At 38.5% G+C, this 14421-nt stretch overlaps 1 protein-coding gene across 1 annotated transcript; it reads left to right on the plus strand.

The window, feature by feature from the left end:
• The first annotated feature begins 1 nt into the window (after window position 1).
• Window positions 2–6509, plus strand: LOC105831670 (DNA repair protein RAD50). The gene is made up of 17 exons (XM_012671961.3): window positions 2–713; window positions 1074–1223; window positions 1314–1755; window positions 1809–1963; window positions 2105–2303; window positions 2402–2625; window positions 2695–3060; window positions 3131–3251; window positions 3342–3723; window positions 3806–4011; window positions 4096–4433; window positions 4534–4953; window positions 5037–5162; window positions 5253–5528; window positions 5609–5742; window positions 5827–5958; window positions 6023–6509. The coding sequence occupies exons 1-17, from the start codon at window positions 483–485 to the stop codon at window positions 6240–6242; spliced, it is 4122 nt and encodes a 1373-aa protein (XP_012527415.1). The 5' UTR covers window positions 2–482; the 3' UTR covers window positions 6243–6509.
• Window positions 6510–14421: the final 7912 nt, after the last annotated feature.

The following is a 14421-nucleotide window of genomic DNA, read 5'->3' on the forward strand; positions in this document are numbered from 1 at the left end:
CAATTAAAAAAAAGAAGAAAATAAGGACACGTAAGAAGGAAGGTAAGAGAAAAAAACGAATTCGATTCGAGGAAACGTCACGTATGTTATAATTTTCAGTCAGGATATTTCGGAACGCGCTTTTGAATGTATCCCCCCCCTTCTACTTCAACTGCGTAATACCGAGACTGCGCCGTTACATGTATTTGGCGCGTTTTATCGTTGAGTGTCTTCGAATTGTCTCGAACCTCAAGCTTCATCGTTTTCCGTGAATTGTCTCGTACACGTACGCGAAAACGCGAATGCATTTTCCCGACTCTCACGCGCGTGTCATCGCTTCGTTGTTCGAGCGGAGGTGAAAGAAACGTCGGTTTTAATTGCAGAAATAGACCCTCACGTTCGGATCTCTGGGGGGAAAGGGCATTTCAACGGTGAGACTGCAACAACGTGCGGTCGTGGCCGGTGATCATTGATCCTGTTGCGGAAGTGAACGAAGTAACAACATGTCTAAGGTACGGCGACTGTCGCTCCGCGGCATTCGTAATTTCGGTGACGACAGCGAGGACGCGTTGATACGTTTCTCCTGTCCGCTCACGCTCATCCTGGGCCCGAACGGCACCGGGAAAACGACCATCATCGAGGCGCTGAAGTTTGCGACGACCGGCGAGTTTCCACCGGGTTCCGAAAAGGGAAAATCCTTCGTGCATGATCCTATGCTGGCAACGACCGGCTCGGTATGATAGTAGTTACTGATTTATTACCATAACATTGATTAATTACGAGTCTGTGTATTTTTTGTATATGTGTCTTTGCCTTTGTTACATTACATGTCAGTGGCATCTAGATATTTATAGAATGTAATATATTTTACTTTATATGACAATGTTTTTAGATAATTATTATAATTTGGATATATTTAGATTGGAACAAGTAGTATAAATTTGTTACAGCAAAGTTAAAAAACTTATCATTTCTTCAATTGTGTAGCCTAGCTTAGGCTAGTCTTCTTTTGGATTTTATCTTGTGATTATATCAAGTTTCTTTTTTATTTGGATTTTCTTAAAAGGATTTAAAAATAGGCAGATTTATTATAGGTGAGAGGTGTTGTCAAAGCTGAGGTAATTGATGCCATGGGTAAGAGTTATACAGTAGCAAGGACAATTGAGTCATCAACACAAGGAGATAAAAGGAAATTTAAGACTCTCGACAGTACTGTAACCATAATAAGTAAAGATAAAAAACAGGTAAATGTGTTTCAAAATATTTACAATTTAGACTTGTAGATCATATCTTATTGAATTCCTTTAAATCTTATTATTTTATTCCTGAAATAGAAAGCATCAATAACCAATCGATGTGCTAACGTTGATGCAGAGATTAGTATAGCATTGGGTGTTTCAAAATCAATTCTAAATTACGTTATATTTTGCCATCAAGATGAGCTTAATTGGCCATTTGACCAAGGCAAAACGTTAAAAGATAGATTTGATGAGATATTTGATAGTGCAAGATTTAATAAAGCCTTGGAGTCTATTTTAAAGCTTCAGAAAGAGTTACAAGGCGATATTCGAACTTTAAAAGCACAAAAACAAACTTGTAATGTACTCGTGTCTGAAGTGGAAGATAAAGAGAATAAACTCAAGGAGCACAAAAAAAGATTGGATACTGCAAAGGAAAAAATTAATGATATCGAAAAACAGCTTGTACCTGTGAAACAGAAAATGGAAGAAGTGCAGCAACTTAATACGGAATATAAAAATATCCAGACTGAGGAAGGTAAGTTTAACAAAAATTCATTAAAAATATGAGTCAAAGAAAAAATTTTTCAGGAAAAAAGAAAATGGAATTCAATATACAAAAAGAACGATATGAAAAATTGAAGGAAAATATAAAGAATATCTTTGAGGGAACAACAGAGGAATTAAATGTGCGCATAGAATCGTACGATACTGTATTGAGGGAGAAGAATGATGAAATAGCAGAGGTATAATAAATATTACAACAATATTATGTAGCACGCGCGCGCGCACACGCACACACACACGCACACACACACGCACGCACGCACGCACACAGCACACAAATATAATAAATAACGATATAAGAAATTGTACTTTGTTTACAGAATGAAGCTGAGGTCAAAGGTATTTCCGAAAAAGCAACTCGAATTTCAAATATTTTAGCAACACGAAGAGAAACTGTAGGTACATTAAAACAACAGGTGAGAGATCACGAAAGAAGAATGGCTCGCCGCAATCAATTGTTAAATGAGGCATTGCAAGCTTGGAATTTTGATATAGTGGAATCAGATGTATCAGAAATAGGTACATTTAAGAATAGTTAATTTCACAATTTCTTAGCATTAGACTGCTTCATTTTTTTCCCTTTGCATTGTTGAATCATACAAAAATTTAATGCACAGAGGTGAAGGCTCTTACAAAAAGATTGGAAGAAAAGATGCGAACATTAGAAAAAGAGGTAGAGGAAAATAGATTGGCCATGCAGAAAGAGGAAAAGAAATTACAAAGGGAAGTTGATACACTGCGCAGCAATTACTCAAAAATAGATTCAGAGAAGGTTCTCAAAGAGAAGGAGATAACAGAGATAAGAGACGACATAAACACAATTCGAAACCAAATAGCACAGGTTAGTACGAGTTTGTTAATAGAAATGTTCAATTTTTTCGAAAAGTATTGTGTCAATTTTTTTATGTAGATTGGTGCAGCGGGAAATAAGTTGAAGTCCATCGAACAAAAACTTCAAACGGCAAAACAAAGAATTGACGAACTTAGTAGTGCGTTGAATGTCGATTCTGTTAAAGCTGATATCGCAGACAAAATAAAATCCAGAGATAACATCGAAACAACTTTAAATGCGATTGATGACGAAATTTCTTCTTTGCATAAATTAAGTTCTTTAACGGCAGAATTTGAATTAAAAAAATCGGCGTTACAAGCTAAAGAAGAAGAACTGGAGAATTTAAGAAGGAAGCATGGAGATAGTATCAAAGTACTATTAAATACTCAAGAATTAGGACAAATAAAATTGAAAGATACTTTGGAGCGCCTTCACCAGAAATCGGTATGTAATTAATTTTACATTTATGTACATTGCTTATGTGTAAAATTTTTTTATAATTGTAAACTTCAAGGAAAAAGAAACAAATGCCTTAACACGAGAGATTCAAGCACAAGAACGTAAAACTACTGCCTTCGAGACAACAGCACGACATATAGAATCCGACATTAAGAAAATGACGACAGATCTACACAGTAAGAATATTCTATATATATATATTTATAATTTCATGACATATATAATATTGTTCAAGTGGTCATTTAAAATGTTTCTTTCCTTTTTAGATGATAAAGAAAAGATATCTACAGTATGCGATTACAAAGATTTCGATGAAGCTTTGTTGTTCCAATCAACGATCGTAAAGGATCTTCAGGACAAGAGAGGAATCTATGCTTACCAAGCTACAGCTTACAAGGAATACGTTAAACAATTATCTGCAAATAATCCTTGTTGCCCCTTATGTCATAGAAACTTTGACAAAAAAGATACAGTTGCAGATTTAATCAAAGAAATCGAAAGCGATATAATACGTAATCAACCCGATCGTTTAAAGACATGTGAGCGGGAACTAGAGAAAGAACAAAAAAAATATAACAATATGCTGCAATTGAAACCTATTGTCGAAAAGGTCATTGAATGTGAAACACATTACTTAAAGACATTGGAGTGAGTTTATTTAATTGTTCCAAATTAAATCTGGTTTTGAAGTTACAATTTTTATATTTATATTAATTTTTCTTTTCATTAGGGAAAAGTTAAAAAGGGCACAGAACAGTGTGGCGCAGTCAAAAATGGCCGTTAAGAATTTAGAAGCGTCAAAAGCAGAGCCTGAGAAGAAGTTGTTGCTATATAAAAATATGATTGGCGATATTAAATTCTGGGATCGGTGCATAGATGAAATACAGCAATTGAAGAGAGCAGTTAACAACTTGGATACTCAAATGACCAGTGCTGGTAATATTATATTGATATTCTTTCTAAAACTAATTAATAATAATTTATAATTATTAATTAATTTTTCTTTACGTGCGCGTATAGGAGTTAAAACCAAAAGGACTATAGAAGAAGCACAGATGCAACGAGAGTCTTTGAGAACGTCTCTTAGAGAGGCTCGTAATCATATTGATGCCTTGCAACTCAAATTGAACAAGCATAATGAGAGATTGCAGGACGCTAGAGCGATGTATAACGAGCTACATGAGGAGCAATTAAAGATACATACCGATATGCAGAAGTTAAAACATTTGAAAGACAAGCAGGACGATTTATATGCGCGGGAAATTACCGTAGGAGAAACGATGGAAAAGTTACGAAAAGATTTGGCACTTGCTGAGAGTGAATTGAATTCTGGAAGTAGGCAATTGGAAAAGACCAAGGTTTGTTTTTAACCTCTGAATAATTAGCAATAAGATGGAAAAAAATGTCGTAATTTACAATTTGTAAAACTTGTATAAGATAAAATTCCTTTTTTTATAGACAGAAAATTGGCAAAAGCAAGAAGCCGACAGAAAATTAATGTCCGAAAATGCCAGACGTTTGTCTGATTTACATAAAATATTGGACGAGGTCAATTCTTTTGTTAATAGCAATGTACTTGAGAAACTCACGAGCTATGAGCGCGAGATAGAGACTTATAAGAATTCGTTAACGGAACTTGTGAACAAGAAAAACGACATAGAGCAGGCGATAAGCAAATTGAAGGAGGATATTATTTCTCAGGAAATCGGAAAGCGAGAATTAATCGACAACATAACTTTACGTAAAATTAAGGAAATATTGGAGACTTTGAAAGAGCAGTACAAAAACTTGAATGAAAAATTGAAAAATATGAATTATAAAGAGATGATGAATAAATGGGAGCAATTAGAAAACGAAAAGGAAGCATTGCTTCGGCAAGTAAGTTACATATCAATTTGCTTTTAATATTTATATAGTCTGTCATATTAATTAATGATTTGCTCAATCGCATTTTTTTAAAGAAAAATCTGGCATTGGGAAATCAGGAAGAATTAGAGAGAGTAATCAGACAATATACGCAGGAATTACGAAAAGAAGAATATCGATTAGCTCGTCGGAATTATACTAAAAAGTGCATTGAATTAACGGTAAGGTATTTTTTTATGTGCGAAATATAGTTTTGTGATTGAATACATACTCTGGTTATGGTTCCAAAAATCTGACTAGTGTAATTTTAGGTTCAAGAAGATACTATAGCCAATCTACAAGCTTACAACAAGATACTGGATAAAGCGATGCTCGAATACCATGAGGAGCGTATGTCGACGGTCAATAAGATAATGAAGAAGTTATGGAAGCACGTTTACAAGGGTACAGATACAACCAGTATTGAGATCTGCACGGAGCCTACGGAGGGCGTAGGTAGTAACAGAAGGAGCTACAACTATAAGTTGGTTCAAACCAAGCATGGCTGTAAAATGGATATGAAAGGACGTTGTAGTGCTGGACAGAAGGTAATTAGTATTTAGTTAAGAAATCATCAGGTGTATGTATAATAAAATAAAACCGTTATATTGACAATTGAATTTTGCAGGTATTGGCATCGATAATTATAAGACTCGCTTTGGCAGAAACATTTTGTAAAAATTGCGGCATTCTCGCGTTAGACGAACCAACGACGAATTTGGACGAAGAAAATGCGAACAGCTTAGCGGATATGCTAACCAAGTATATGTGTATTTTTATCTGAAGCCTAAATTAGCGAGTATAACTATAAATGACATATTGTAACGCAAATGATACATGTTACAGGGTAGTCGAGTTGCGATCAAGACATCAAAAGAACTTCCAATTGATCATAATCAGCCACGATGAAAAGTTCCTACAGAAGCTTGCAGATTTGAATAATCACAAGCAATTCCACGAGCTTTACCGTAAACAGAAGTACGTTGTATGAAAATGCATGTTTGTAAAAATGTACTGTTAACGAATTGGATTTTTTTTATAGCGGGATGACCACGGTAAAGATCTCTGATTTCAACGAGCCTATGAGTTCCTTGTTGCATATTAAGAACGAGGATGAATCTTCCGACGAGGAAGAACAAGGTCCTAATCAGTTTGGAGAGCCCAGTGGTTTATCTAGGGGGACAGCAAATAAAAAACGATATAATTTGGATAACGATGATAATAGGCCGCCAGCTAAAAAGAAGTATTGTTTCACCGACTAATTTAAGATACATGTTCCGTTTTTGTGTCAAACAACCATTTTTGTACGTTTTTATATAATATATATATATATATGCATTTATGTCTGTTCTAATATATGCATATTTTATCTTATGACAATGTTCCTATAATTGTTACAGTGTATTCATATGTATGTATTCCTATAAAAGTTATGTATAAAAAAATACCTTAAATAATGTGATAAGAAAACGAAAATTATTTTGTAACTATGAAGAAATGTTGGTATTAATAAATCTAATTTTCAAATATGAAATGATTATATATTATATAATAATTCTTGCGTTCCTTTTGTCAATGTCGATCTTTAATATTAATATTTAACTATAATTATAGTGCAATTATTATTATACAAAAATTTCACAAGAGTTAATATACAATAAGCTGAAATAAAAAATTGATAAATTTGGAGTAACGTTCAACGTACACGAGAAGCGTTTTCTTTTCTTTTATTTGCATCAGATATTAAAGCTTCGACATTCCTTCGATATGGATCAAAAAAGAACCATAGACTCTAATTTATAAATTTGTATCATAAGTAGTAAGTCAGTTTTATAATCAGCAGTTTTATATAGCTTAAACAATTTTTTAAATATATCTATTTTTATTTTCAAATTGTGTCGCTACTTAAATATAAATACCATTGGATCTTTGCAATCAGGGTGTCTCGAAGGGGACATCGACAGGGGTGTTAAAAAAGCGAGTTTCCAACTTGGGACCGCCAATTGAGGCAAGAGAATCAGTCGAACGTGTAACGAGAATCAATCGGGAAGTCGGCCGCAGGCGGGCATTCCGGTATTGTCTCTCCCCGGCGAGAGTCTCGATGACCGCTATAGTTAACGAGTTATCGCGAATCGAGTGCCTGGGGGAAGGGAGTCGGCATCGTAATAGGCTGCTGCTGCTCGGGTAGTCGTAACGTCATAATAGAATAGCGATGTTAGTAATACCATCGCGCGATACCGCCACGACTGGAGGCAACCGGCCGGGCGATTGACTGGCCTGGCGCGGCATACCGAGTCTAACCAATTTGCATCGCATTGTGTACTTGTTACAGCCTCCATCTGCGCCCGTACTCGCACCCATACATCGCCGAGGTCTCGGTCTCGGTGACGACGACAACGACGCCGATGCCCTTAGACATTTTATTAGCATTCCCCTTCTCGTAACGGAAAGAGACATTTATATTTTTAATTTCATTTTAGTTTTTGTTAGTATATTTTTTGTCACTTTAGTTTATTCCATATTGTGTTTATATTTCCTGATAAGAAATTTTATGCAAAAAACATGCAGTTACACATATTTTTATATAAAATATTTCTTATTAAAATTTCTTTCTCAAATATAACTTCAAAAAAGATTATCATGAACAAATATATTTTTTAATTTAAAACATTATCAATTCTTCCAAATAATTTGAATCTGGAGATCGCTTCGAGAAATAAAAGAAAAAAGGAACAGGAAAAAAGATTACGTTTCCGTTGTATAAAATAAAAATTGACTTATTCAGACTGATTCGATTGGGGTGGAATATCCTGCATTTAAATTAATGCACCGAGGGTTTGCGTTTCGGCGGTGGCGGTAGCGATTGCCGGGCGAGAGGCAGCATCGCCGTTGCGCTGGATGCATCCCGACGGCGAAACGTTCCAGCAATCAGCGCCCTGGGAGAGCCGTGGAAACCGCGGAAACCCCCAACTCTATTATCGTTTCTGGCATCGTTATCGTTATTAGCCGCTCCATCGCCCAGCTATCCTACACTCGGAGAGAGCGAAACTACCTCGACGCGTTTTCGTTGTGGATTCCGAGGCCCACGAATCGAGATATATATACGTATATAAAATTTTAATATTATTTAATATACTTTTATATAACTCTATTAAATAATATGAATGTTCATTCTATTATTTTAGTTAAATTAACGTCATATCAAGCAATGGCGACTTACAGGAATGATTAAAAAACAAATTGGGTGAAATTTGACTCTACGAATTTAAAAGTAGTACAATATAATATAATAGTATAATAAAATTATAGTATAAGTATAATAAAACAAATTTAAAATTATTATATATATATATAATATTGTACAAAACTGTATATTAAATAACATATATAGTTAGACATCAATCTTAAATCGAGAAAACAAAAATGAATATGTTTCGCAGGTCTTTATACGTTTCTTTCATCTTACTTAATCACTACTGCCGATCCAGCATGTCTAACGATTTCTTTTAATACGTACTTCAGACATCATAATCTATTATAATTTTTCAGTTGTGCTTTTATCTCATTTTCGTCCCTATCTCGCGAATCGTATGTTGTTTCTCCGCAATACGTTACGACATCAACGCTCGCAATATGATTACGCGCTTTAACGTTCTTGATATAAATTTGATCGCGGTATTCGTCGGTGATGATCGGCGATTGATATTGTTATGCTATCAATACGATACACCATGTGATTCGTGGTCGGGCTATCTCGAGCAATAGGAGTACAGAAATGTAACGAGAGGACGGATCTCCCTTGGCCTTCATCTCCGATCCGCTTTGATCCCTTTCTCACTCCGATCTCTCGGCGAGCGGGGAGAGGGAGGGGGAGGGCAGGCGGTGAATTTCCGTCCGCGCCCCCTCTTCAAAATATCAACTAAACGATAACCGTATTTATTATTCATTCGGCTGCCTCGTTTCCTCCCTTCTCGTGCCGCGCGACGCGTCCCCAATTTTACGAAGTAGTTTTTCAAAGAATTCCGCGGAGCGGTCTGCCTCGCCCATGAGACAGGGCGTGTATAGGGCGGAAAGTGCTTGGATCGACGATAAGGGGGCTCTTATCGGCTCCGCGAGATTATCATATTCAATACGATATCCTTAAAAAAAAATGTGATAACCATTCATGTGCGTTAAAATGCGTTAAAAAAAAAGTGGTGATTACAAAGTTTCGGATCGATTCTCAGTAAAATGGGAGAGCTCAATCGGAAGCACCACTAACAGGAAGCGAATTGGGAACTTTATCGCGCGTATTTTCGCGTCTACGTATTACAAAAAATAATAATGAAAATATATCGGAGATCGATTGGGAAGGATTTACACGCGAGCAACGTACTCGTTGGTGAAGAAAAAAAGAAGAAGAGCAAGAGTTACGTAGAGTAATCGGGATGAGAGAGAGCCGAGGTGTACCGTGCTGTTTCGGTGGAAATCGAGTCTGAAACAATCTTCGACAGACAACGAGCGAAAAAGAAAGACGTCTGACAGATCGGGTTATCGAGATTAACGCGGATGCACCGATCTTCCCTCGCGCTGAAGATCGAAGGCGCATCCCCGTCCGATATCTAACGATATCAATTACTCTTTTCGACGTTGCGCTGCGATATCGGTGCGGATGTTAAATGCGCACGGCAAGCTCCGAGAATCTCCATTTGATCCTGATTCAAGATCGCTTCGAGGCGCGCAACGAGATTCGCAATATACGCCCTCGCGATACACTTTTGAGACTGGAATTTATTTTACCGTAAAGTTTAAGCGCGAATTCAATCACAGTAATGCCGAACAAATAGTAAATTAATTTTATCATTGATATTACGCGTATCAAAATTTACTATAAAAATATATATATACAGTTTTTAACAAAAAATATAATTTAATCTATAAAAAAATAGTTTTTTTTTTAGATGTAAGATTTATAGTTATCCAGAAACTTGAAATCAACTTTGAGCCCCTATCAATGTTAAAATTCGTAATGCGTTGTCCGAAATTACAATTCGCTTGTTTTATCTCAGATATTTAACGACGCATCAAAGTGAATTTAATAAGTAAACGGCAATGTCAATATCGATGACGTCGCCCTGGTCTTCCGATGTAATTTCGCCCTCATCTTCATCCTTCACGATCTTGTTACTCTTCGCGCGTTACATCCTCCTCGAGATCAGACGCCACTTTTCTTTTCCGTTTCCTGCGCCCGCTCTCCCGCCTATGACCAAGTCCCCGAGGATAAAAGGGATCAGAGGAAAAAGGGGGATATGGATTGACATTCGAATTCCACCGGTAAAGGATCTCCTCTTCCGGCCGGTCATTTTTCTTACCCTCGTCACACCCCTCGCGAGTCCGCACCCCTCCCTTTCCCAACCCCGCTGGCTCGAATCCCGCTCGCGGTTTAACAAACTAGATTCATCAAATTCGACATCGATCGTCCATCCATCGGTCGGTCGATTTCTCGTTCTGGATTTCGCGCGCGTGTGATCTCCCACAGCGCGATGGGAATATGTAACTTGTCAGCGCGGCAAATTTTTTTAACAGTGGAATATTTCTCGTGAGAAATCCGTGAGAAATCCTAACTCATTTGGGATTTGTATATTTTGAACGATGTTTCGAAAATAAATTTCGAATTTCCTGAAAAAAAGAATCTCCTTAATCTTGACAATAAAAGTTAAGAGGGCGAAAATGTTAATATTAATAACAATAATTCGGTTAACACTTTTAGGGTTGGTATTTTTGTGAAAACTGGAATATTACCTAGTTACTTTTAAAAACTTTGAAGACATTACTGAGTACAGAAATAAGGTTAAAATATAATTCAAAATGACAAATCAAATATAGTAAAGAAAGAAATAAAATGATTAAATTATAATAAAATTAATTATTATAGGTGCTCTCCTCGTAGCTACACGAAGAAAAAAAGGTAACTGATTCAACAAAATGTATATCTGTAGTTGGCACCCCGCAACTACACATTTCATTGGATTAATTTTTTTCCCGTGTATAAATATCAATCAATAGCACTTTTTCATCAATAGTTAATTTTTCCTTGAATAACTTAATATTTATTAAAGATAGAATTTTTTGGTAAATATATACATACTACTAGACGCGGAAGAATTAAATCTATGCATTTTTTAAATAAGTTGGTATTTTATCTTTGTTTTATTAGCTTTTTATTCTTATTCATTCATATTTATTTGTATTTTAGTAATACAAGCCACAACTTATTTAACCTAGTTACATGCAAATATTAATTATATTCGTGCGCTTATTTTTAACCGTGCTGCGTGTAAGAATAAATTAATTTCATTAAGATCCAATTATCACGTTATTCTTATCTGGATTAAAAATGGAACGGAGGAAAAACGAGGACACTCGCGTGGCACACTTCGAGCGGGTAATTCCCCGCCCGTGATGTTATATTGACACAGGGAATACCGGCGCTAAATCATCTGTCACCCCCGAGTTCGCCCCTGTAGCATCACCGAGTAACTCCGAAGTCTCCGGCTGTCTATCTGCCGTCAGTCACGAAAGCCTCTGTCATGTTACGAAGCGCGTCCCCTCGCGTGCCCTTCCTCCCTTAAAACAAGGGTGTTTACACCTAATCGTATTTTGAGGGTTCAATTTATTAAAAAGATGCCATCCGACTTGACGAGCCGTTTTAACATCGACTTTTCAAGTAACACGGACGGTGTTCAGCTTGGTGTTCAGGTTAAAACCGATTTCACGAAAATCCTGAACAATCCGTTGTTTTAAAGCGTGATGACTTTACCTTTCGCCGCGTCTCGACGAAATTAGCTTGTCGCGGAGTTTACATTCTTTCCCTTTTCCTCTCTCTCTCTCTCTCTCTCTCTCTCTCTCTCTCTCTCTCTCTCTCTCTCTCTCTCTTTCCTATAAGAGCGCCCAACATAATCCAATTTGTCCGAAACGATTAGCAGGTAATCTGGACTTATCGAGTAACCTAAAGCGCATGAGTTCGCAAGTTCTAGAATTTATCGAGTTATCGGATATATTGTTGGTCTACTCGAATTTATCGGGCGATCAAACGCGAAGCGCCATCGCATTCCTACAAAATTTAGAATTCAATATTTTATATATTATATTATTTACGTAATATAATTGTGTAATAATTTCGTATAATTTGCTGATTACATTATTAGTAAGTTTAGGTTCTAAAATAAAATTTAGTTAATTTAATTTCCATTCAATCTAATATAAAATTAAAAGCTCAATTGTTCAATATTTCCTTCGAATTATGTATATTTAAGATATGTAATACTTTTTTACTAATTTTTGATATGTATATTATTATTATATCTTATAGTAGTTTAAGATATGTTTATATTTTAGAGAGACAATAAAATGCTTTTGAGCTAACGATTAAATATACACAAAGAAAAGTCTTCGTTCTCGCAAAGAAAAAAATCACGAGAAAAAGAGATCACAGCCGATAGGGTCGAGAGGGTTGACCTAATAAAGGATTATTGCGCCTCTGACATTGGAAGGGAAGGGCCGAGACACCGCGACGGGAAAGAATGGAAAGAGCAACAACAAAGTAGACGTCGCCGGAGAGCCAAAGTTACCAGTCGATGCGATATGTTGCAGGATCGTCCGCGAAAGAATTTCGCCCCCGTCGTTTCCGCTTCCTCCCTCCCTCTCTCTCTTGCTCTCTCTCTTTCTCTCTATCTATCTATCTTTTCCCCTCAGCCTCCTCGTGTGGATGTGTGGAAGCTTCTCCGACAGCGTCGGTGGCACCACCATCATCGTCGTCGCCGCCGCCGCCACCACCTTCTACTCTTCTTCGTTTTCTTCCTCCCCCGCGTTCTCGCCGTCCTCCCCTTCCGTTCGCAGGAGGAACATGGCTTCCAGGCAGGAGATCCGTCCGTCCACACCCTCGCTCTCGCAGCAACCCCGCGCGGCCCGTTTTCTCTGACACCCCCATGCCGCTCGACTCTCTCCTCCGCCTTCCCCTCCCTCAAACTCACTTTCCTTCCCTTCCTCTTCGCTTCTTTCCTACCCTCCTCCGGTGCCAGTTCCCCCCCGTTGCATTTTAAATCAAAGCCTCGGAGGTAACGCAATCACCAGGCATCACGACGCTTCCACAATTTTCTACTTTAAGCTACTTTATGTATTAGTACCCCCGCCGTGTCTCTCTCTCTCTCTCCCCCGACCCTCGTTTCTCGTCGACGGCGCGCAGTACCCTGCCACCCCCGCCCCCCTTCCCCGCGCTACGTCAGTGCCCGTCACACCGCCGGCTTCGCGACGTTGCTCTTCTGTCTCGGATCCTCTCGCGCCCTCTCTTTGCCTCCCTTCCTCCCTCCCTCCCATCCCCTGTCCTTCGCCATCCAGGCTACCGCCACCCCCAGCGCGGGGTTGGTAACAAGGTTATTTTATTAAACGAACCTCCGCACCGCCCGCTCGCCAACGTCGCCGGAATTCGAGACGCGCAGCAGCTCGTCTAACCGCGAGCGAGGAGCGCCGTCCTCCTTGCAAATAAAACGGGAGTGGGGGAAAAGCGCTCCTTCGCGCGGTGTGAAGCAACGTGGATATTAAATTGGGTTGTAGGAAAAATAGGACGTGGAGAGAAAGAGCAATTCATTAATTTGAATCACTCGCCTTTATTCCCGAAGAGCCAGACTCGACTCGAGCAAGACCAGTGAAAAAAGTGATAGAAGAGAAAAACTGGGAGGAAGAAATGACGAAACTCGATTCGTCAATTAAATCGCGCTCATTTGAAAAACAGCAAACCTCCGTGTCGGAGATAGCTTTCGATCGCGCGTGTAATTTCATTTAGAAGGTATTCCTTTTTGTGTGGCCGCTTGTGTGCCGCATAAGAGCAGAATCGATCGTCGAGCTAACGAATTAATTGGTTTCCGCCAAGGTTCTAAATTCGCTCGCGCGACACCGCGCGACACCCACCGGCGAGGAGAAAAAAAAATCGACTTTCAAATTCGTCAAAGGGCCCGTCGTGAAAATTTAACGCGATAGGAGAGATGGCTCTCTCTGTAAACTCGCGAGAATGAAATCTATTTTTCACCTAAACGAATAACGCGTTTACGTCCCTTCCACTATCCTCTCTCTCTCTCTCTCTTTCTCTCTCTCTCTACCCCATCCTCTTTTTTACGACACGCGTCATTCCCTTCCCCTCTCCCTCCGCGAAGGTTCGCCGCGTCCGTCGCGGCTCCGGCCGCGTGAAACGACGGGAATTCGCTTAATGCGCGCCTCGTGTGCGGAAACGCATTCGCAGAACGCGCTTTGTAGAGTCGCGAAGGGAAGTTGCCGTTTCGCGATAAACGACGAGAGGAGGGTGGGGGGAGAAAAAAATTATCCGAAGCCGAGAGGATAAGGGGAGCATTTTTGGCGTCCTCTTACCCTTTCTTTCTTCACGTCCAACGTACCTGACGTCCTGGGGTG

The sequence above is a fragment of the Monomorium pharaonis genome, chromosome 8 (assembly GCF_013373865.1).
Source record: "Monomorium pharaonis isolate MP-MQ-018 chromosome 8, ASM1337386v2, whole genome shotgun sequence".
In the NCBI taxonomy this organism is placed as follows: domain Eukaryota; kingdom Metazoa; phylum Arthropoda; class Insecta; order Hymenoptera; family Formicidae; genus Monomorium; species Monomorium pharaonis.

Coding starts and splice junctions, on each gene's coding strand:
- LOC105831670 (XM_012671961.3), top strand. CDS start 483: ATGTCTAAGGTACGGCGACTGTCGCTCCGCGGCATTCGTAATTTCGGT. Junction 1,756..1,808: donor AAATATCCAGACTGAGGAAG/GTAAGTTTAACA, acceptor AAAATTTTTCAG/GAAAAAAGAAAATGGAATTC. Junction 3,724..3,805: donor CATTACTTAAAGACATTGGA/GTGAGTTTATTT, acceptor TCTTTTCATTAG/GGAAAAGTTAAAAAGGGCAC.